The sequence below is a fragment of the Elgaria multicarinata genome, chromosome 9, assembly GCF_023053635.1.
Source record: "Elgaria multicarinata webbii isolate HBS135686 ecotype San Diego chromosome 9, rElgMul1.1.pri, whole genome shotgun sequence".
NCBI lineage: Eukaryota > Metazoa > Chordata > Lepidosauria > Squamata > Anguidae > Elgaria > Elgaria multicarinata.
The window spans coordinates 8,780,320-8,803,550 of record NC_086179.1 but is presented as its reverse complement, the minus strand read 5'-3'; the positions used below and the strand labels follow the sequence as shown (position 1 = coordinate 8,803,550).

Genomic DNA, 23,231 nt, shown 5'->3' with positions numbered 1-23,231 from the left:
GAAGCTGATTCAGGACAGATCGAAGGAAGGACTTCTTCACACAGCGCAGAGTTAAACTACCACAAGATGTAGCGATGGCCACCAATTTGGATGGTTTTAAAAGGGAGTTGGAAAATTCCTGGAAGAGATGGCTATCCATGGCTACTAGTCCTGATGGCTATGTGCTACTTCCAGTATCAGAGGCAGTAATCCTATGTACAAGTTGCTGGGGAACATGGGTGGGAGGGTGCAGTTGTGCTTGTGTCATGCTTGTGCGTTTTCTATGGGTAGCTTGCTGGCCACTGTATGAACAGAGTGCTGGACTAGATGGACCCTTGGTCTAATCCAGGATGGCTCTTCTTATGTTCTTATAAATGACTAATAAATATTTGTTGGCGATGGAACTGATTCAGCAGGGACAAGTATTAAGTTACTGGATGGGCTTCCCTTAGAAATTTTGAGGGGAGGTGATACCAGGATGGGTAGAGAAACAGTTCTTCCTCTTAGATTTACTCATGGTGGCTGCCTGCCTTGCACCTTTAATTGTAAGTGTGGCAATGAAGCGACACGCTGAGTGTGTGTCAGCATGTGGTTGGGGCAGGAAACCTACATGCCAGAATCAGACGTTCCAGGAAATAGATCTGTTTGAATTAAACAACAGACAAATACACTGACAATATTTCAGACTCCTCTTCTTAAAAAGTGTAGGAATAAATTGGATTTCAGGGTGAAATGACCCCGTTTCTTCTTCACGGTCATAACTAAGCAATTGCAGTATCCAGCTCCAAGAATTTTTGCTAGTCTTGCCAAAATAATTTTGGCTTCACTTGAATTTCCCCAAGTTATTTTTTCCCCCTCTGGTGATGGAACACTTGTTTCAACAGCTAACACACGATATGGTGATGGCCACCAATTTGGATGGCTTTAAAATGGGATTGGATACATTCCTGGAGGAGAAGGCAATCAATGGCCACTAGTCCTGATGGCTAAGTGCAACCTCTGGTATCAGAGGCAGTATGCTTGTATCCACTAGTTGCTGGGGAACATGGGTGGGAGGGTGCTGTTACACAATGTCCTTCCTTTGGGTTCCTGGTCAATAGCTGTTTGGCCACTGTGTGAACAGAATGCTGGACTAGATCAATCCTTGGTCTGATCCATCGTGGTTCTTCTTATCTTCTTATGTTCTCACTGTAGCAGGCAGTAATGTTTCTTACAGTGCTATCTGAATGAATCCATCCCCGTGCTGAAGCAGGTCTGGCGAGGTCTAGCCAATGCTTGGAGGGAAGACCACCTGGAAACCACACATAGCTACCTTGAGTTCCACAATGGAAGAAAGGTGGGATATAAATAAATAAATAAATAAATAAATAAATAAATAAATGTAGGTCCTATGGAGGTCAGTAGGACTTACTCCTAGCTGTGTGTGTATAGGATTGCAGCCTTAAAGGAACATAGCTCTCTCCCAACAGTTTGGACTTCCTAGCACTTCTGATGAATGGATTTGTCTAATCCCCTTTTAAAGCCATCCAAGTTGAGGGCTATCACTACATCTTAGGGTCGCAAATTCCATAGTTCAGCTATGCACTGTGCGAGGAAGGACTTCCTTTTTATCTATCCTGAATTTCCCACCACTCAGCTTCATGGGATGACCCCAGATTCTAGTAATATGGGAGTGTTCCCAGTGCACTTTCCTTACACCATGCATAATTTTTGTACTCATCTATCATGTCTCTCCATACACCCCAATACTCACCCTTTTTGTGGAGGAGAAGACTATCAATGGCTACTGGGGACAAACCCAGATTTCAGTATTATGGGAGAGGTCCCTATGCACTTTCTCTACGCCATGCATAATTTTGTACTCCTCTATCATGGCTCCCCATGATCACCTTTTTCATGGAGGAGAAGGCTATCAATGACTACTAGTCCTGATTGCTATATGCTGCCTCCAGTATCGGAGGCAGTAGGCCTATATACACCAGTTGCTCGGAAGCATGGGTGGGAGAGTGCCAGGGTAGGTACGGTTGGGCTCCTGTCAAGGACACACGCCCCAGCAGAGGCGCACTGCCAAAAGTCCCCTGGAGTTGCTCCTCACTCTGGACCAGAGAACCGTGTTGGTGAGAAGAAGGAGGAGTAGATGCCTCTGCCTACTTGCTCCCTGGCTCTCAAGCAAGCGAGTGGTAGTAATGACAAGAAAGAGGAGGAGGAGTAAACCTCAAAATCCAACGAGAACAGAGAGAAAGTGGTTGGGAAAAGTTAGCTGATTATTAAGGAGCAGGAATTCAGTATCCAACTTTTCCTCATGCTGAACTAGGTGGTGGACCACCCTCTTTGCAGTAATGCGGGAAGAGCCCAAATTCAACCCCTGACACCTATGGGTGGGGTGTTGTGAGCTGGAAAAGACCCTTGTCTGAATCCCTAAAGAGACGCTGCCAGTCAGCTACCTGGACCAATGGTCCAAAGGCAGTTTCCTATGATCATATGTATGCTCCTGATTTCAGAACGTTAATGAGATGTTCTCTCTGCACTTTTGTATATCTAGATAACAAAAGGTACTCAACGGGCATTGACTGTCAGTTGATTCGCCTCCTAGAAACTGAATGTAGGTCATATCTTCCTGTTAAGGGGTGGTGCTAAACACACACACACACACACACACAGTGTGACAAGGAGAGCAGAAAGTCTTGCCATTTGAATCTGAACTGAGAAAGAGAAACAGTCTGACTATGGCTGCCACGAATGCAGCTTTGGGGAGCTGCAGAGACGTGCTGTTGCTTTTGCAAAGACTGATGCGGCATTAAGACTAGCACTGCTTGCTCTCCTTCATGTACTGCTCCTCCTCGGCCTGTATAGTTGTAACTATTGTGCAAGAATTATCTGTTGTGGATGCTATCGTTGCTCTTGTATAACATCATCCGTTTGGGCATTAAAGGACTGGTTCACTTCAGTGTTTATTCAGTAAAAAAAGAACCAACCATGGGGTGGGAGGGGTTTTTTGGAGGCCATCAAGTCCCCACCCACACCCTGCTCGATGCAGGGAATCCAGAGTTGAAGTATCTCCAACAGATGGCTTGGTGGCCTCCAATAAGGAAGAGACACCACCAACCCCGCACCCCACTCCCTAGTGAACTGGTTCCATAATCGAACTGCTCTTCCCATCAAGACGTTTCTCCTAATGTTCAACTGAAGTCTAACCTCTTTTTACTTGAGCCCACTAGGGGCATGTCTACACCAGGGGAGGGGAGGGGGAGGATCTTGCGATATGCTAATCACGAGATCCTCCCCCTCAGTCCACATGTGGCGCGTGATGTCCCGGGAGGAAGGAGGACATTGCGGCCGCCATATTCTTTATTATTATTGAAGATGAGTGCATGAGCGCTCCAACGATAAGATAATTTTTTTAAAAAAAATATTGTTCTTATAACGGGCACGGAGTGCCTGAGGAGCTCCATGCCCCATGCCCAGTTCCCAGCTCCTTGCCTTTACTCACGAGGAGCCGGGACGAAACCAGGATGGCCACCCACACCTCCCGCGGTCTAGGGATGATGCTGATACTGCGGGGAAAACCGGGCTAAAAGCCATCCCAGTAATCCTGGGGAAATGGAGGGATCATCCCTCCCTGTCTCTGGGATCCTCTGTGCATCATGTGGATGCACAGGGATGATTCCAGGGTGATCCCCGGGATAAAGCATCATCTAGACATGCTCTAGATCTTAGGTCCTGTCCTCTCAGTCGGCAGAAAACAAGTGTCTTTGCCCTCTTCTGTGTGACTCTTGTTTATACATTTGAAAAGTAAAGTGTGATTGAGTATCCCACCTCAGTTTTCCCTTCTGCAGGAAAGCGTGCCCAACCCTTTCAAGCTTTCTTCATAGGATTTGCTTTCCGTGCTGCCGACCGTCTTCATTGTCCTCCTCTGAACACATTCCAGTTTGTCTACATCCTTTTTGAAGTGTGGCTCCCAGAACTGGACACAACTTGTTTCTTTGATGAGGACGTTCCTCCAACGAGCGTTTTATTGCATGCTCGCTACTGCCCACTTCCGGATGTGTGCGCATCCTTTAGATGATGACGTCCACCTCCCGCGCACCTCCCACTTGCTTTTACGACGCAAAATAGACCTCCCAAAATTTGAGTTCTTTTAAAAAATGGAATGTGCCACGATCTCCTGCTGTGTGCAGGAAAAGCGGTACGATCAAAATAGCACCTGAATGGGCCACGTGGTCTTTGTTTACTTCCTCTTTCCCATCTGGGAAGAATAAGAATGTAATGGGGGACGAAAGTGGGGGTGGAAAGCGACGGTAAGGGAACGTGATTTTCCCCCATGTGATGATGTTTGAGGTTCTTTCTTTCTTTCTTTCTTTCTTTCTTTCTTTCTTTGTGAAATGTAAGCAGTCGGGACAACAGCACTGAGCTCAGCAACTGGTCCTGGTGACCATGGTTTTAGGGTGGTCATGTGTCCTCCTTTACAGAGGACAGTCATCTATTTGGAGGGGTGCAAAAGGACTTTTCTCTATTTGAAGGTGCCCTCTGTTTGAAGGGCTATCCAGTCCGAGTCCTGTTTGAAGGTAAAGAACCACAAGAATTGTTGCCAATCCTGAACAACAGGCCTAACAGGCAGGCCTACAACACAGGAAGATAGGAAGCTGCCTTTTACTGAGTCAGAACATACAGTAGGTCCATCTAGCCCAGTATTGTTGGCACTGACTGGCAGCAGTGGCTCACCAGGGTTCAAGTCAGGATAATGATGATGATGATGATGATGATGATGATGATGATGATGATAAATTTATTTCTTACCCGCCTTTCCATTTGGATTGAGGCGGGGAACAACAATAAGAATAAAATACATAAAACTGAATTAAAAACATAGTATACATTATTAAAACATCCTGAAAACATCCTAAAATTCCACTGGATAGGCCTTCCGGAAGAGATCAGTCTTTATAGCTTTCTTAAATGCTAAAAGACTATTAAGTTGACGTCTCCTCCGGCAGGCCATTCCGCGGTCTGGGAGCAGCAGAAGAGAAGGTCCTCTGGGTAATACCCGTCAGCCTAATTTTGGCAGACTGAAGTAGATTCTTCCTAGAGGACCTGAGTGTGCGGGGCGGATTGTACGGGAGAAGGCGATCCTGCAGGTAACCTGGACCCAAACTATGTAGGGCTTTAAAGGTAATAACCAACATTTTATACTTCACCCGGAAACTAATTGGCAGCCAATGAAGAGATTTTAAAGCTGGTGTGATGTGATCCCCCCTAGGTGTTCGGTGACCAGCCTGGCTGCCATATTTTGAACTAGTTGAAGTTTCCGGACTAGGCACAAAGGTAGCCCTATGTAGAGCGCATTGCAGAAGTCGAGCCTCGAAGTTACCAGTGCGTGCACTGCCGTCTTTAGGTCTTCCAACTCTAGGAAGGGGTGCAGCTGGTATATCAGCCGAAGCTGATAGTAGACACTCCAGGCCATCGCATCTATCTGAGCTGTCATTTGGAGCAATGGATCCAGAAGCACCTTTCCTTGCCCTCCCTGGAGAAGCCAGGGATCAAACGTTGGAATCTTCTGCTTGCAAAACATGTGCTCTATGACACTAAGACATGTTGTCCATATTCCAGACAGTGGAGAGACGTTCTCTATTTCTATTCAGATTATTATTTCTACATTTGCATCTATTCATATAAATTAGCATGCACATTTTATGCAGATTAATTTCCTCCATTGTCCTCTTTTTTGTTGATACATTTCCTTTTTTTCTTCTTCTTTTGTCCATTTATAACTGCACCCACCCATCCCGCCCACATGGTTTTCTGTCCCAGGATGTCCCAGCCACTGTATCATTCTTGAATAAGAAATAAAAAAGGGGAAGGGGAAAATGATGACGCCTACTACCGGAAAAAGATAACCACTAGTCATTAATGGGAGGCCCGAGTGGAGCCCATTTACATCCATTTGTGGCGTTACACCCCACAAGTCAGTTCCCAAATGTATGTCTGCAGTTTGTAAGTGTGTGGTGAGTTTAGAATGTTGGCCTGAGTGGGCGGAGTTAGAGTGTCTTGGGAGGGGGAGGAGTGATATATAAGGGAATGACTGGGGGGATTGAGGGAGACTTTGGGGTACTCTTAGGGCTCTCTGTGTATTAGCTCTTGGGGTTTAGAGTACTTAAGTTCTGGAGAATTTGAGGTTCAGTGTAGAGAGTGGTGTCTTTGGAGTGTGGTGTGCACATAGTTGATGTATATTAATCAATACAGATAATAAAGAAAGCTCAAGAGTGATTGTGTGAGGGAAAGGAAAGCGTGTATGTGAACAAGTGAAAGGATTGGATGAAAGGTTTCAAAAAAGATTTTTAAATGTTTTATTTGAAACAACGCTTGTGAACTTTTAAAAATATTTTTTAATTATTTTGTTTTTAACTACCACAAAAATCCCACGTGTCTGTTTGGCATTTATAATCTGAAGTTTATACATTCAGCACCCACTCTGACAATAATTCACCTCAGCACATATAACTCACAGTGTATTATTTTATATATTGAAATCCTTCTCCATTTAACCCCTTTCTCCACATAGTTTGGAGGAAGGTGGTTTTTATCCCTCGCCTCAGGCGTATCAAGCGGTGGTGCTTGGCTTGAGCAGGGAGTAGCTGTGGCTAGGCCTGGTGTTCAGAGCTGTGTCGTGGCACCTACTACCGGAAAAAGATAACCATTAGTCATTAATGGGAGGCCCTAGTGGGGCCCATTTACATCCTTTTGTTCATCTCCGTCCTTATCTTGGAATGAAAGAAAAGCAAAGTGAATGGGCACCCTTCAACCCAAGAATTCATTGGTCCCAAAATAAATCCACACCTGTAAACTTGTCAATAAACAGATCTTCCAAAAAGGCCAGGAATCCCCAATATTTCATCTCCATATGCGAAATGATGCTGCAATAGGCTCTGATGAAACACACTGCATGCGTAAAGAAGGGGAACGTCTAAAGCTTTGACGACAGCATTTCCGAATAAATCCTGCCGGTTTCACCGCAGGGCCTTTCGGCAGATGCTAAGTAATCGGCACAGAATGCTAATGAGGTAACAGGAGACTCCAGGTGTGCCATCGGATACTTTCGGTCCTCACTAAAGTTGTTTTTTAATTAGCGGGTGGACAGCTTCTTTTCAGGACTAGTTGCACTCACAGGTGGAAAATGCTGGCACGAACAGCTCTTAATTTCTCAAAAAGGAGATATTCATGGCTCAAAGGTCCATCTGGAAGACCTCACGGTGAGGTAACTCTCAGTAGTTAATCGGTGGTATGGGTGAAATGCACTCTGCACCTGATCAGGGGCACTTTTATTTATTTATATGCCCCACGGTTGAACCCAGAGCCAACCCCAGACTAAATTGCGCCCCCATTTTTGGTTTTTTTAGCATTTGAATTCCTTTTTTAATTGTATTTTTAGCCTATTTCTCCATCTTGATGCACGATCAACACACGTGATTTTTCCCCATCAAATAAAATGATAAACTTGCAAGGATGAATCTAGTCCACAATTGCTCATGACCATAAAGTAACGGATGTTGTAAACTTACCCAGCATTCCGGGGATGAGATGCTGGGCTGTTAGCAGTCACCATTTCCTCCTTGAATGCCACAGAACTAACAATGTCTGAAGCATTGTGGGAAAATGAAATGCCAATTGCCAGGTTGTGGCATCTAGTGCTCGAAATGCATCGGGGAATTAAATGTAGTTGTTGTTTCTGTCTACACAGTTCACACTGTTGTGTTTCAGTGCAGAAAGAATTGACAACTTGGGGGGGGGGGGTAAATTAAAGTTGTCATCTCTATCTTGGCTTGTTCCAGATAGAGATGGATCAGAATTTCATTCAATTTGGGGTTTTCATAGAATCATAGAATAGCAGAGTTGGAAGGGGCCTACAAGGCCATCATGTCCAACCCCCTGCTCAATGCAGGAATCCACCCTAAAGCATACCTGACAGAAGGTTGTCCAGATGCCTCTTGAGGGCCTCTAGTGTGGGAGAGCCCACAACCTCCCTAGGTAACTGATTCCATAGTCGTACTGCTCTAACAGTCAGGAAGTTTTTCCTGATGTCCAACTGGAATCTGGCTTCCTTTAACTTGATCCCGTTATTCCCTGTCCTGCACTCTGGGAGGATCGAGAAGAGATCCTGGCCCTCCTCTGTGTGACAACCTTTCAAGTATTTGAAGAGTGCTCTCATGTCTCCCCTCCATCTTCTCTTCTCCAGGCTAAACATGCCCAATTCTTTCAGTCTCTCTTCATAGGGCTTTGTTTCCATAAATAGAAAGGACTTGAGATTTTTTGGGGTGGGGGTGGGATCAAATGTGAGAGAAAGTGTATCTGACAGATTCATCCATTATAACTGGTGTTGAAGTTTGCCATCCTTTGATTCCCTTGCCAGTCTGACTGACATTTATCAAACGCTTAACTTTCAAATGTTTTCGCTTGAACTGTAACTTCAGCTTTCACGTGTTTTAACTTAACTGTCTTAGCGCTTTTAACTCTCAGATTGATTAGGGCAGGAAGTGCTTGCGAAATGCTACTCCACTCCCCTGGTGGTTAGGTTTTGTGGGTGTAGGAACTTCAATTGTGTTTCCTTTTAGAAATAAATAAATACTGTAGGGGGTATATGAAGCAAGTATTACATGTAGAGTCGCAGCTAGGATTGTCTTGATTTTGTAATGGACCTGGGACACACGGTAATAGAACAGAAAGGTACTGGGGTAGAAGAATATTGAGGTACCCTGGGGAGTGGTGGAATAAGGGGTCTGGTTGCCATACGACCAGGAAAGACACTGTGTGGTCTGCTCATGTACTCTGCACCATAAACTTGATTTGTAGAACTCAGGAGGTGAAGCTTCTTCTTCTTTTTGTAGAGCACACCGAGAAATGTCATCACTTACTCAGGTTTGCAGAACGAGCGTCCGCAAAAGGCACAGGAACATGAACTGGTTGAAAGGTTGGCAACACTAGCAAAAGTGTATTTGCATAAAGGCCCAGTTGTTGGTGGTGGTGGTGGTGTGTAGGCATCAAGAAGCCCAGCCCATAAGCTAAAAAGGTGACAAACTGTTCAGTGCGTGTCGGCTGTGTATGCAAAACTGAAATACCTGCCCATCTTTCCCCAGTTTATTACTGTCTCCATTTCCTTTCTTCTCTTCCTCTGCTGTCTCTCCTGCAGCATCACATTCATTGTGCATCATGTTCATGGACGGCACCATATAAGCAATGATCTTATGTAAGAATACGGTAGTGTAAGGCTTATTACTCGCAATCTACCAGTCCGATTTCGCTCATTTTTGTTTTCAACTGAAGCATGAGTGGTGTAGATGTGCAGAAAATTTAGACGGTCATAAAAGTTCAAAGTTTTAATAGCCAAACAGTATGCTTTCGCCAGGAGCCTGAGGCAGTTGGAGAATTACAGCTTCCATGTAGCTCCATGCATGTATGTATGTATGTATGTATGTATTAGGCCTGTAAAATAGAAAAGCAGGTGAGGGGCAGCAGAAGACCTCAAAAGAAAATATCTCCATTCATTCAAACAGGGTCTAGCCAATCATTCATCCCTAAGGAGCCTAACGGGAGACATGATAGAGGTGTACAAAATTATGCATGGTGTGGAGAATGTGGATAGCGGGACATTTTTCTCTCTCTCTTCCATAATACTAGAACCCAATGGGGGTCATCCCATGAAGATGATTAGTGGGAGATCCGGGACAAATAAAAGGAAGGACTTCTTCACACAGTGCATAGTTAAATGATGGAACTCACTACCACAAGATGTAGTGATGGCCAGCAATCTGGATGGTTTTAAAAGGGGGTTGGATCAATTCCTGGAGGTGAAGGATATCCATGGCTACTAGCCCTGATGGTTGTGTGCTATCTCCAGTATTCGAGGCAATAAACCTGTGTGCAGCTGTTGCTGGGGAACATGGGTGGGAGGGTGCTGTTGCACCATGTCCTGCTTGTTCATCCCTGGCTGATGGCTGGTTGGCCACTGTGTGAACAGAGTGCTGGACTAGATGGACCCTTGGTCTGATCCAGTATCAGGGCTCTTCTGATGTTCTGATGTTCTTAAAAGAAAGGAGGATATTTTTGGCTTAGGTGCAACCTAGGCCTAATCATAGTGTAGGATATTGCACTATGAAAGCAGTATATAAAAGGCAGGAGCCACACTAAGCAGGATATAGCGGTACGAAAGCAGTATATGGGATGTGTCTTATGGGCCCCAACAGTTGTCAGTGCACTTCAACACCACTATAAAGCAGTAGTGTGGCTCCTTCCTCTTATGTACTGCTTTCATGCTGCTTCCATAGTGCAATATCCTGCTTCGTATAGATTAGGCCCTAAACTGGGGATAGGACAGAAAAGCCTTCCCTAACCTGCTTCAGTCTTGCAGAACTTTTGCCTCCCCAGACTAGGCAGGGAAAGTATATTCAGATTAAATTCCGTGAAGGTGGTACCAGGTCGGCTTGAACTGCTCTTAATAAACCTTACATTGGTCTTCACCCTTAACAGTTCAGCTGCAAAAGACGAAAAGCTTAGCTGGTCTTTTCTTCTTGGGTGGCGGTGGTGTCTTCTTCTGCCTAATCTTAGGTCATTTGCCTAAGATTCTACCAGCTGGCTGGTTTCATTTTCATCCAGTATATAAATAACGCATTTAACACTTGCCAACATCACGTTGAACCGTGGACGTTCCTAGCGCTACTATGCAGTGTCGTTATGTCAATGGCCAGGGGCACCCCTTTGCTCGTCATTCCTCTTTGGGGTCTGCTCATGACTTTGCCTGAACTCGTGTTTAAGGTTCACCAAGCGAATGCGTCTCCCTCCTGCTGCAGAAGCGGCATCCAATATCTCATTTCCAGCCTTTTTGCAGCGGGCCAATGCTTTCATTGAGCAAAGTCAATTGAATGCTATTCCCGGCCGTCGCCTGGCTATCGCAGACCCCTCTGGCGGTGCGGCTAAGCCGACAGATCAAGCCGCACCGCTGTGCAGCGTGCAGCTGGCCGGCCAATTTTTGCTAACTCAGCTGGTTGGGAAACAGAGAAGGGGAAGTGCTGTTTGGATGGATAAGAGCCGTCTGCGTTAAATGCATGCACTTGTTGTGGGATGATAATGCCGTCAAAAAGTCCAAGGCCATTTTTAGCAGCGATGCGACGTAACATCTCCTTTCTGGTCAACGCAGATCCCGGCATGTCTCCCTTCCTTCGGATTGGATTGTCCAACTATGACAGCGGCCCCTACCTGCCTTCCCAAGGGGATGTGATTGATCCGTATTGCGCTGTGATGGTCAAAGAAGCCTTGGAGTCAGGTGAGCAGCCGCTTCTGTGTTTGAGGTTGCAAGCCAGCCAAAGCGAAGAGCTTTTAGGTCCCATTGGTTTGGCCATCAGCCGTCCCAACCTTACGTTGACTGAGTTTCAAACGACACGTTACATCCGGGGTGGGCAGACCTCAGATTTGCGAGTCCTTTGCTACAGCCCCAAGATTCACAAACTGGAGCCTGGTGCAAAAGTTATATATGTAGAATGAAAGAATTCAGGAGCCAGGAATTTGACCAGGAATTTGTTTCAAGCACCAGAAATGAACGGAGTTCACATTTCAGCCTTAAAATTTAGGCTGCTTCCATTTGGAGGGCTCCTTGCACTACCAATTTGACGGCATGGTGCAGTTTTTTCCTCTTTTCATCCTTAATGGATTTTCCGGGGTAAGAAAAAGGATGGAAGAAGTGTGAGAAAGCATGGGAGGGTATTGAGTAGATGATGGCCTCTGGACCCCCCCCCCCCACTCCCCCTAAAATTCCATGAATAAGGCAGGGTGACATCGCAATAAAATCCTTTTCTGGAAGCAAACCGTGTCCCCCACCCACCTACCTTGCTTTCTTCAGGGAATCAGGAATTCTTGCTGATTTACTGCAAATCACCCAGAGTTCTACCAGTCGATCCCTTCTGCGGTGGGGGTGGGGGTGGGGGTTTCCCAATGAAGTTTGATTTTTACACCAAGATCAGCCTGGTTTCTCAGTCAGGGCAGAGGAAGGTCAGATCGAGAAACATTATTTAATCCCTTTCGCTCTGGTCATTTTTCAACTGAAAATCACCCTCCCCAAACTGCTTTTTCACCCCTGGGGGAAACAATTCAAGGTCCCTCTATCTTTCCTCCTGAAGGTGAGACATCAGCTGGGGGTAGGTGGTTTGTTTTTGAGCTGGAAAATGACCAAAGGGAAGGGACTAAACAGTTTCCATCCATCCGCCCTTCTTCCTTCCCAGGTCACAGTCTGCCCACCCATGTGGATTTTCACTTTTTAAAAATAATGCGAAGGAAACCAATTAGGTTTTAAAGTGCCTAGTTTGAGCACAGATAAGAAGACTGCAATCCAGGAGTGCTGGTAAACTCAAAAATAAGCCGCTTTAATGCAGAAAAACATTTGATTGTGCAGAGAAAGCTCAGGGAATTTAAAAAGCCACGTTGGATCACACCAAGGGTCAATCTAGTCCAGCAGTCTGTTCACACAGGCCAACCAGCTGTTGACCAGGAACTCACAAGGAGGACATGAGTGCGACAGCACCCTCCTGCCCATGTTCCCCAGCAACTGGTGTATATAGTCTTACTGCCTCTGCTCCTGGAAGTAGCACATAGCCATTGGGACTAGTAACCATGGATAGCTTTCCCCTCCGGGAATTTATCCAACCCCCTTCTAAAGCCATACAAATTGGTGGAAGCGAATCTCGTCGTTCTGCACTGGGTGAAGAAGTACTTTAGCTTCAAGCTCTTACAGCTAGGAACTATGCCTTAGGAGACACATTGCAGCCTCTTAGAGTAGGGAAAAGGCACACAGAAGCTGAGAAACCACCGAACAATGAGCATTCAAGGGGAATGGGGCATGGCTGTTTGGAGAACCCCAGAGGGCTGGATTTGGCCAGGTCGGGCCCACAGATCTGAAATTCAATACCCCAGCTATACAGCTGTTTAGCAGTCACACACGGGCCATAGCTAGGCCTAAGGTTTATCCCTGGATCATCCAGGGGTCAAACTTGTTCATTGAGCAGGGCGTTGGACTCGATGGCCTTGTAGGCCCCTTCCAACTCTGCTATTCTATGATTCTATGATCTAGGTGACACACAGGGGATCCAGTGCTCAGGCAGGGGCGAACTCTGGATGATCCCAGGATAAACCTTAGGTCTAGATGTGGCCACAGCTACTTTTTATCCTTTACAATCTGCTTGGGAGGAAGGTCTCACCTTAGACTCTTTTGCGGGCACTTCACTTCTAATGTTTTATCGAAGCTAGCCACCCACACTGCACCTGTCGCTAGAATATGGGCCAGCAGGACTACTGCTACATCAAAAGGAAGTCTTCTGGTTGCTGATGAGCCCTGTAGAGTACACAAACCTTTTGCCCTTTCAAGACTGCCTTGGACCATCAGGCCACCGGAATACCGGTGTCCTTTGAGCAACTACCTGCCTTTGTGTCATCTGATGTGCGTTTGAACTCCACAGGATGCCCCTTGACAACCAGGGAGGGTGTCCGGGAAAGCTGCCAGTAGACCAGCTAATTAGACGGAGATACAGACGTGGGCAGCGTGCCCAGACAAACCCCAAGAATTTGGCCACAAACTCAGCAAACAAACGGTGGAGTTTGTCTTTATCTGCGCTATGAAATAACACAGTTAACTCTTTAATGTCAGAGTACAAGACGTTTTAAACGTAAGGCAGAGTTCAGTTCCGTTCCAAAAGTCAAGGGCTTACGAGAGGTAGAGAGAGTCCAAGAAACAGTCCAGAAGTCCAGGGATAGGAGCAGGTCACGAATTCCAAGCCAGTCCAAAGTTCAACCGGGATACGAGGTCACCACGATCCGAAGCAGGAATCAAGAGCTTTCGCCAGGATGCTCAGTTAATCTCTGGCAAAGTTCCTGTTGCTTCCCAGCTCTCTAAATACCCCTCCCTGGCAGCTACAGGTGTTCCCTATTGAGTTGGCGTCTAGTATAAATACGCAGAGACCTGCGCCGGGCTTCCTTTTCTGCCCTATGCTGTCTAAACAACTGTGCAGGTAACTTTGTTGCTTCTCCCTCTGTGTCTTCTGAATTGGCCAAGCTCCCTGCTGGTTTAATCACTGGCACACTGGTACTTGGCTCTGCTTCCACTTCATTTTCTGAGTTGGCCCCACTCCCAGCTGGCACCAGTTCAGCAGCCGTGACACTAGCCTCTGCCTGTAAAGGTTCTGCTTCCTCCTCCTCTGAGTCCATCCCCAACAACTCTTCAGAGGGCCTAACAGAGGGGGACTTTCTCTTCATAGCCTAGCCTCGGTTCTCCATACTTGGGTAACTTCAAGAGCCGGAGGACTGCAATGCGCTCCACGTGGAGCTGCCTTTGAAGACCGTCCAGAAGCTCCAATTAGCTCAGAACGCAGGTGCGATGCTGCTGACAGGGACCAGGAGGAGGCATCTCATCATACTTGTTTTGCAACAGTTTCATTGGCTCTCTGTTTGCTTCCAGCCACCATTCAAAGTGCTGCTGCCCAGTGGTGTAGCAAGGAAATTTCAAAGTATAGGCACTGATCATGGCAGCTCCCCCAAGGGGAGTCCAAAAATGCACGGAGCTGTGTTGATCCATTGTGTACACCTAAAGAGCAGCAGTCTATTGCATAATACTCAGTTTCTTACAATCCACTGTCAGTCATAGAATAGTGAGCTGGCAAAGGGCAGTGTAGAGATTAGCCTGCTGGACTTTGGCTAGGGAGACACCTGAGATGGCATGAGCAATGCAAAGAGAGGGACACAACATATCCCCAAATAGCTCAAGATTTTCCAGGACTTTCTTTCTCCAGCACCAGAGAGAAACATTTGATCTCAAAGGCAACAAGTCAATTTTAGCTGCTTTAATCTCCACCAGGAGCAGGTGGTGGGGTGTTGCTGCTGCTGCTGTTTTGTAAAGCTAATGGGACTCTGTGGCGTTACCCACATTTCTCCTCCCTTAGGTATGTCTGGATGGGTATGTTTAGAGAGTGTGGAATGTTGGATTGAGTGGGTGTGGCTGGTGATGGAGGAGGAGTCTATATAGCTGAGTGGTTTGAGGTGTTCAGTTGGTGGGTGGGTTTGGAGGGTAGATGTGTTTGGCTGAGTGATTTTTTGTCAGGAGTTGTGTGAGGAGCGAGTGAAAATAAGATCATAGGGACTTTCTATAGCAGTACGACAATGGAACCAGTTACCTAGGGAGGTTGTGGGCTCTCCCACACTAGAGGCATTCAAGAGGCAGCTGGACAACCATCTGTCAGGGATGCTTTAGGGTGGATTCCTGCATTGAGCAGGGGGTTGGACTCCATGGCCTTGTAGGCCCCTTCCAACTCTGCTATTCTATGATTCTATACGACAATGGAACCAGTTACCTAGGGAGGTTGTGGGCTCTCCCACACTAGAGGCATTCAAGAGGCAGCTGGACAACCATCTGTCAGGGATGCTTTAGGGTGGATTCCAGCACTGAGCAGGGGGTTGGACTCGATGGCCTTGTAGGCCCCTTCCAACTCTGCTATTCTATGATTGTATGATTCTATGACTAAGGATTGTTATTATTAGATTGGTTACTACCAGAATTATTAAGAATAGGCAGGATTGGAATATAATTCAAGGGAACTAAGAACTGTAAACTACAATAAACATTTTCTTTATTTTGCTCCCATAAAACCACGTGTCAGTTTGGCTGTGTCTCCTGCTCTATTGGTTCATAAATAAACACATTACATTAAACCTTCAGCCTGTTATATTCACAGAAAAGCCTTTTCCAAATCTCCTTACCTTTTCCCTCTGCTATAAGGGGAAGGTTATACTTTTCTTTTTACCCCTTCTTCAGGTATTTAAGTGGTGGTGCTTAGCCTGAGGGACGTGTGCGCGTCAAAGCCTTGTGTGTGAGGGGGTGGCATCGGAGTTTTCTTCATGCCTTCAAGACACACACACCCCAAAATACTTTATATTACAAAACGGATTGCTCACAACAGTATATTGTTGCTGGGAAAATAAATCCCCCCCCCCAGCTACTGTGAGAATTGCTGCTATGCTCAGAGGGAACAGGTGAGCCTGAGGAGGTGGCAGAGTATATTGTGGTCTACACTAATTGAAAAGTCCCCGTTTTGACCTTAAGAACATAGGAAGAGCCATGCTGGATTCCATCTAGACCAGCAAACTGTCCATGCAGTAGCCAACCAGATGCCCACGGGAAACCCACAAGCACCATCCCCTTCATGTTTCCCAGCAACTGGTATACATAGGCATACTGCCTCAGTTATTGGACGCAACATGGAACCATCAGGACTAACTAGTCGCCATCGATAGCCTTGTCCTCCATGAATTTGTTCCAATCCCTGTTAAAGTTGTCCAATTTGGTGGCCATCACTACATCTTGTGGAAGTGAATTCCATAGTTTAACTATGCGCTATGTGAAGAAATCCTTCCTTTTATCTCTCCTGAATCTCTTACCAATTTACTCCAGTCAACAGAAACAAGGCTGACAACCATTACCCAGAGAACCTTTTCTTCTGCCGCTCCCAGATTGTGGAATGGCCTGCCGGGAGAGATTCGTCAACTTAAGAGTCTTCTGGAATTTAAGAAAGCCATAAAGACTGATTTCTTTCGGCAGGCCTACCCAGTTAAATTTTAAGATGCCTTTTAATAATGTGCTGCTTTTTAATAATATATTAGTTTTATATGTTTTAATTAATTATATTATTTTATGGTGTTTTGCATTTATGTTGTTCCCCGCTTCAATCCAGAGGGAGAGGCGGGTAATAAATAGATTTTTAAAATTATTATTATTATTATTATTATTATTATTATTATTATTATTATTATTATTATCATCTAATCCATCTTCTCCCATATCAATCCATCCATATAGCAAGACACAATAAACAAGCAAGAAAACAGGGAAAGGTCACTAAAATTTCTCAGCACTGCAGGTCAGTGGTGCAGTTGACCACTGACCATTACAGTGGACACTGTAATGTGCATTTCTTCAAAATGGAGCAAGCTAGCCCCGCTGCATTTTGGGGCCCTGCTGCATTTTGGGGCCCTCCTGCACATTCTGTCGAATGGGCCCTGGCACCTGCCCCAAAGTCCTATCCTGACAGTACCACTACTGCAGGTTCAGACTGTTGATGGCAGCTCACAGGACTGGACGCAGTGGAAGATGGTGGCTCCAATGTCAGTGGGGCTGTGAATCCGCTCCAGGTTTCAGTCAGAACTCTACGGTGCCAGGAGCCAGCTCTAGCAGACGCAATGTTTCCTCTCCCTTCTTAAGAGTTCTCTGTCTTTCAACTGGGCATGGTGTGGACAGCCCTTCAAACAGAACATGCCTTCAAGCAAAGTACTGTCTTCTATTCTAAAGCCTTTGACTGTGTGGATCATAACGAACTGTGGCAAGTTCTTGGTGGTATGGGGATACCAAGTCATCTTGTCTGCCTCCTGAGGAATCTGTATAACGAACAAGTAGCAACGGTAAGAACAGACCACGGAACAACGGACTGGTTTAAGATTGGGAAAGGAGTATGGCAGGGTTGTATACTCTCACCTTACCTATTCAACTTGTATGCAGAACACATCATGCGACGTGCTTGGCTTGACGAATCCAAGGCTGGAGTTAAAATCGCAGGAAGAAACATTAACAATCTCAGATATGCAGATGACACCACTTTGATGACTGAAAGCGAGGTGTAGCTGAGGAGCCTTATGATGAAGGTGAAAGAAGAAAGTGCAAAAGCTTGGGCCGGATCTACACTACTGCTTTAAAGCGCTTTATAACAGTTTTATACCGCTTTAAAGCAGTTAAAGCGCTTTATAACTGTTATAAAGTGCTTTAAAGCAGTAGTGTAGATCCTGCCCCGGTTGCAGTTGAACCTCAAAAAAACCAAGATTATGGCAACCAGCTTGATTGATAACTGGCAAATAGAGGGAGAAAACGTGGAGGCAGTGACAGACTTTGTATTTCTGGGCGCAAAGATTACTACAGACGCTGACTGCAGCCAGGAAATCAGAAGACGTTTACTTCTTGGGAGGAGAGCAATGACAAATCTTGATAAAATAGTTAAGAGCAGAGACACCACACTGACAACAAAGGTCCGCATAGTTAAAGCAATGGTATTCCCCGTAGTAACCTATGGCTGCGAGAGCTGGACCATAAGGAAAGCTGAGCGAAGGAAGATAGATGCTTTTGAACTGTGGTGTTGGAGGAAAATTCTGAGAGTGCAGTGGACTGCAAGAAGATCAAACCAGTCCATACTCCAGGAAATAAAGCCAGACTGCTCACTTGAGGGAATGGTATTAAAGGCAAAACTGAAGTACTTTGGCCACATAATGAGAAGACAGGATACCCTGGAGAAGAGGCTGATGCTAGGGAAAGTGGAAGGCAAAAGGAAGAGGGGCCGACCAAGGGCAAGATGGATGGATGATATTCTGGAGGTGACAGACTCGACCTTGGGGGAGCTAGGGGTGGCGACAGCCGACAGAAAGCTCTGGCGTGGGCTGGTCCATGAAGTCACGAAGAGTTGGAAATGACTGAACGAATAAACAACAACAAAAGTAGGACACATATCAACCTCAAGTACACAACTCACGAATGTCTCGCATGTAGGCTCATCATTACATTTAAATAGACAGGATGACAACTGGACAGAGAACAGGCCTCCTGGAGAACATGGGTGGGAGGGTGCTGTTGCACTATGTCCTGGTTGTGGGTCACTGGTCGACAGCTGGTGGGCCACTGTGTGAACAGAATGCTGGACTAGATGGACCCTTGGTCTGATCCAGCAGGGCTCTTCTGATGTTCTCATGTGGTGGCACCCCATCTCTTGAACACTCTTCCCAGAAATGTGCGTGTAGTGCCCCCAGCTTAGTGATTTAGGTCCCCAGTGAAGATCCATTTTCTTTTCCCTACTTTGCTGCTGTTGCTGCTGGTTCTTGGATTATTTAATTCTGCCAATTGCTATGTGTCTGTTTGTTTGTAAGTATGCTTTAAATTTTGTTTCATAAGCTGCCCACAAACTTTGGAAAGGCAGAGTAAAAAAATATTAAACTATTTTAAATGAATGAAATACTTTTAATTAGAGAGAGAGTATGAGACTGCATGCTCCTTGGGGCAGGGAGTTACTCTTCTGTTGCTACTCTGCCCTGTGCCCTGTGCACTGTTGATGCTATATGAATAAAGACAGAAGTACTTTTGATCCTAGAGAATGGTCAGGTTTACATTCAGAAGAAGCCTACTATGTACCCGCCTTGGAACAGCACTTTTGACGCCCATATCCGCAAGGGCCGTGTCATGCACATCGTTGTGAAGGATAAGAGTGCAGAGATGGTTTCAGAAACAACCATTGAGCTCAACTCAGTTGCAGAGAAGTGCAAGAAGAACAACGGGAAAACAGAAATTTGGGTAAGTGTCAGAACCTTTGAACCCTTGCTTGTGTTTTTCATGCTACTTGTTAGGCTTTGGACTTCAACGGCCTTCATGGCTTGGGTCCCTGACGTCTTAAGTTCTGCCTTCTCTTGTATCAAGCTGCTTGAACAGTAGGACCTTCCACTGAGGCTCATCTCTGAATGCCACCACCACTGGAAATCAAGCAAGTGGTTCTTCATGGATGAGAAGGCTATCAATGGCTACTGGTCATGATGGCTCTATTTGTCCTCTAGTATTGGAAGCAGTATGGCTGGGGAACATGACAGGGAGGGTGCTGTTCCACTCATGTCCTACTTGTAGACTTCCTACAGGCAGTTGGTTGGTCATCGGCTCTTTCTACACCCAAGAGTTATTCCAGGAAAATGGAGGGATTGTCCCGGCCTGCTCCCGGGATCCCCTGTGTGGCATTTGGATGCACAGGGATGATCCCAGGACGATCCTGGGATAAATGGCTGGTGTAGGCATGCCCATTGTGAGAACAGAGTGATGGACTTGATAGGACTTCAGCTTGATTCAGCATTACCTTGTTATGTTCTTAAAAGGCTTTTCCCTTCTGTGGCAACCAGTTATCAGACTCCCTCCCCATAGAATCTCTTGGACATTTTAATGATTTGTATTTTAAGTATTGGATGGATGCTGTATTTGAAGCAATGGAAATGAAGTTGTCACTAAGAACATAATGAAGAGTCCTGCTGGATCAGACCAAAGGTCCATCATCCAGCATTCTGCTCACAGAATAGCCAACCATCTTCGTGTGGGAGATCCAGAGGCAGGACATCAGTACAAAAGCACCCTTCTGTTCATACTCACCAACAACCGGTGCACACAGACACACTTCCTTTGATACTGGAGGTCAATAACATATAGACATCATGACTAGTAGCCATTGATAGCCTCCTCTTCCATGAATTTGCCCAATCTCTTATTAAAGCCGTCCACATTGGTGGCCATAACTACACTTTGTGTTAGAAAACTCCATTGCTTAAATATGGGCTGGGATTGAATTGATATTCAATTGTGTCGATTGCTTATTAATACTAATTGTTTTAGTGTACTTCTAACGGTAGTTGTTTTGGTTTAATTTGACTGTAAATATGATGAAGGGTGGAATGTAGAGAACAGGTTTAAATAAAATATTTGTTTAGGTATTTTATTTTATTAAGCAGTATATAAATATAAATACATAAATACATGTTAATAACAATGACATAAGAAGAGCCCTGATACTTGATCAGACCAAGGGTCCATCCAGTCCAGCACTCTGTTCACACAGTGGCCAACCAGCCATCGGTAAGGGATGAACAAGCAGGACCTGGTGCAACAGCAGCCTCCCACCCATGTTCCCCAGCAACTGGGGCACACAGGCTTACTGCCTGGGATACTGGAGGAAGCACACAACCATCAGGGCTAGTAGCCATTGATAGCCTTTGCCTCCAGGAATTGATCCAACCCCCTTTTAAAGCCGTCCAGATTGGTGGCCATCACTACATCTTGTGGCAATGAGTTCCATAATTTAACTATGTGTTGTGTGAAGAAGTACTTCTTTTTATCTGTCCTGGATCTCCCACCAATCAGTTTCATGGGATGACCCCACTGGGTTCTAGTATTTTGAGAGAGGGAGAAAAAGGTCTCCCTAGCCACATTCTCCATCCTGTACACCATTTTGTCCACCTCTATCATGTCTCCCCTTAGCCTCCTTTTTTCCAAGCTAAAGAATCCCAGTTGATGTAACCTTCCCTCATAGGGGAGATTCTCCAGCCCCTTAATAATTTTAGTTGCACTTTTTCCAACTCTATAATATCCTTTTATAGGTGTGTTGACCAGAACTGTACACAGTATTCTATACCCATCTTATACCATGGAATAAATCCAAGTGAGATGATGAGGTGCATAAAGTGACCAAAAGAGGCTTCAGGGCGAGGAATATACTGTATAAAGAAACTTTGCCCAAAAAAAGCTGACCACAATCATCAGAAAGCACAATACATTACATTTACAACGCCTTCTCCCGCAAGATTGAAAAGACATGTTTTCAATAAACAAATAATGCATTGGCCAAGTCTGGATTCTGTTGTAATAGGCTTCACTTTGACAGAAACTCCCTTTGCGGAGGGAGATAATAATTGGCAGTAATGAAAGCGACGAGAGTTTGAATACTTGGATGCCTCGCTGGGGAATTTCCCCACCGAAATTTAATCAGGAGGCTAATAAAGAAATGTAGTGAACTGTGCAAATCAATTGCAATTTGCACAGGGCGCTATTGAAATACACTTGTGTAAAAATCCTGTTGCTCGTGTTGCAAGAACTTGTTTTGGGGATCAGTAATGTCCATTAATTTTTTTTTACATTTTTAACAATTTCCAGAGGGGTAATTGTGTTAGTCAGTTGCATCAGAAACAACAAGGATCTTGTGGTATCTTAAGGATTAGCAAATTTATGATGGCATAAGCTTTTGTGGCGTACAGTCCATTTTATGAGATGCAATTAATTAAGCAGGCTCTAGCTGGTGAAAATGTCGGCCATCAGACATAGGCCATAGCTAGACCTAAGGTTTATCCCTGGATCGTCCAGGGGTCAAACCTGTTCATCTAGGTGACACACAGGGGATCCAGTGCTCAGGCAGGGGCGAACCCTGGATGATCCCAGGATAAACCTTAGGTCTAGCTGTGGCCATAGTCTTTAAGATGCCACAAGACGCTTTATGGTTTTTCTTACATTTGCACTCACCATATCGAATTTTGGAAACTTACCAACCATCGTAGATCTAGGGGTGAAATCTCACATGGTTACACCTGCAGTTTAATCTTCCCTTCGATATGTTATTCATCCCTTTTACATGCAAAAGAATGTGCCATGGAGGCCATTTCTGGTTGACCAGTTTAAGCTCCCCACCCCCACCCCCCAAAAAGACCCCTTAATTTTTATATGCATCACCAATAAGATTTGTGAGTTCTTTCCATTAAGGGAGGGAAAGAAAAACTGATGCCCTCCATATGTTTTGCACTATAAATATCATCATCTCCAGCCAGCATGGCCAGTGATCAAGGATCATGGGAATTGTAGTCGAAACTATCTGAAGCACACCAGATTGCTTACTTTTGCACAAAGACTTTACTGAAAACAAAACTTTGTCTATTTCTTTCTCTCTTTCTTTCTAGCTAGAACTGAAGCCCCAAGGCAGAATGCTAATGAATGCAAAATACTTCCTGGAAACCACTGGCAAGTGGCAATATTGCTATTTTATTTTCAATTATCCCTAATGAATATGCATGTCTGACTCACCTTAAGGACAGCACACAAATTCCAGATTAGTCATAGCCACCGTTGTGGTGCCACAAAGATTCCCTCCTCCCTTTCATGCATGACTTGACATGACATCCATGTTGTAGAGCATCATCACACGGGGAAATCGTGTTTGCTTACCGTCACTTCCCCACCCACGCATTTGTCCCTCATTACTTCCTCTTTTGAAAGAGGAAGTAAACAACATGTGCGTGGCCCACTCAGTGGGCCGTTTTGATCCCACTGCTTCTCCTGCACATAGCAAGAGATAACGGCAACTTCTGCCTTTACAAATAAGTTGAACTTACTGGGGTGTCATGTGAAGAAGGCTAGAAGGGGCAGGAAGCACACAGGAGGCAGAAGACATCATGAGAGGAACCTGCAAAAATCCATGAGTTCCGGGTAATGAGTGTGCAATAAAACACTCATCTGATGGACACTCCTAGTGTTCCAGGGGCCAGCTGTTTTAAACATAAAGTGTGTGTTTTGGAACTACCAAGTAACAGTCCAGCAACTTCTGGGGGTTCCCAGATTCCTCACT

At 45.3% G+C, this 23,231-nt stretch overlaps 1 protein-coding gene across 1 annotated transcript in view; it reads left to right on the top strand.

The window, feature by feature from the left end:
- PRKCQ (protein kinase C theta) overlaps positions 1-23,231 on the top strand; it is a 56,514-nt gene that overhangs the window by 5,230 nt on the left and 28,053 nt on the right. The window contains exons 2-4 of the mRNA XM_063134698.1: positions 11,165-11,290; positions 19,185-19,384; positions 22,567-22,627. Coding sequence (XP_062990768.1) covers positions 11,173-11,290; positions 19,185-19,384; positions 22,567-22,627 — 379 coding nt within the window. The 5' untranslated portion in view covers positions 11,165-11,172. The remainder of the gene's footprint in view (positions 1-11,164; positions 11,291-19,184; positions 19,385-22,566; positions 22,628-23,231) is intronic.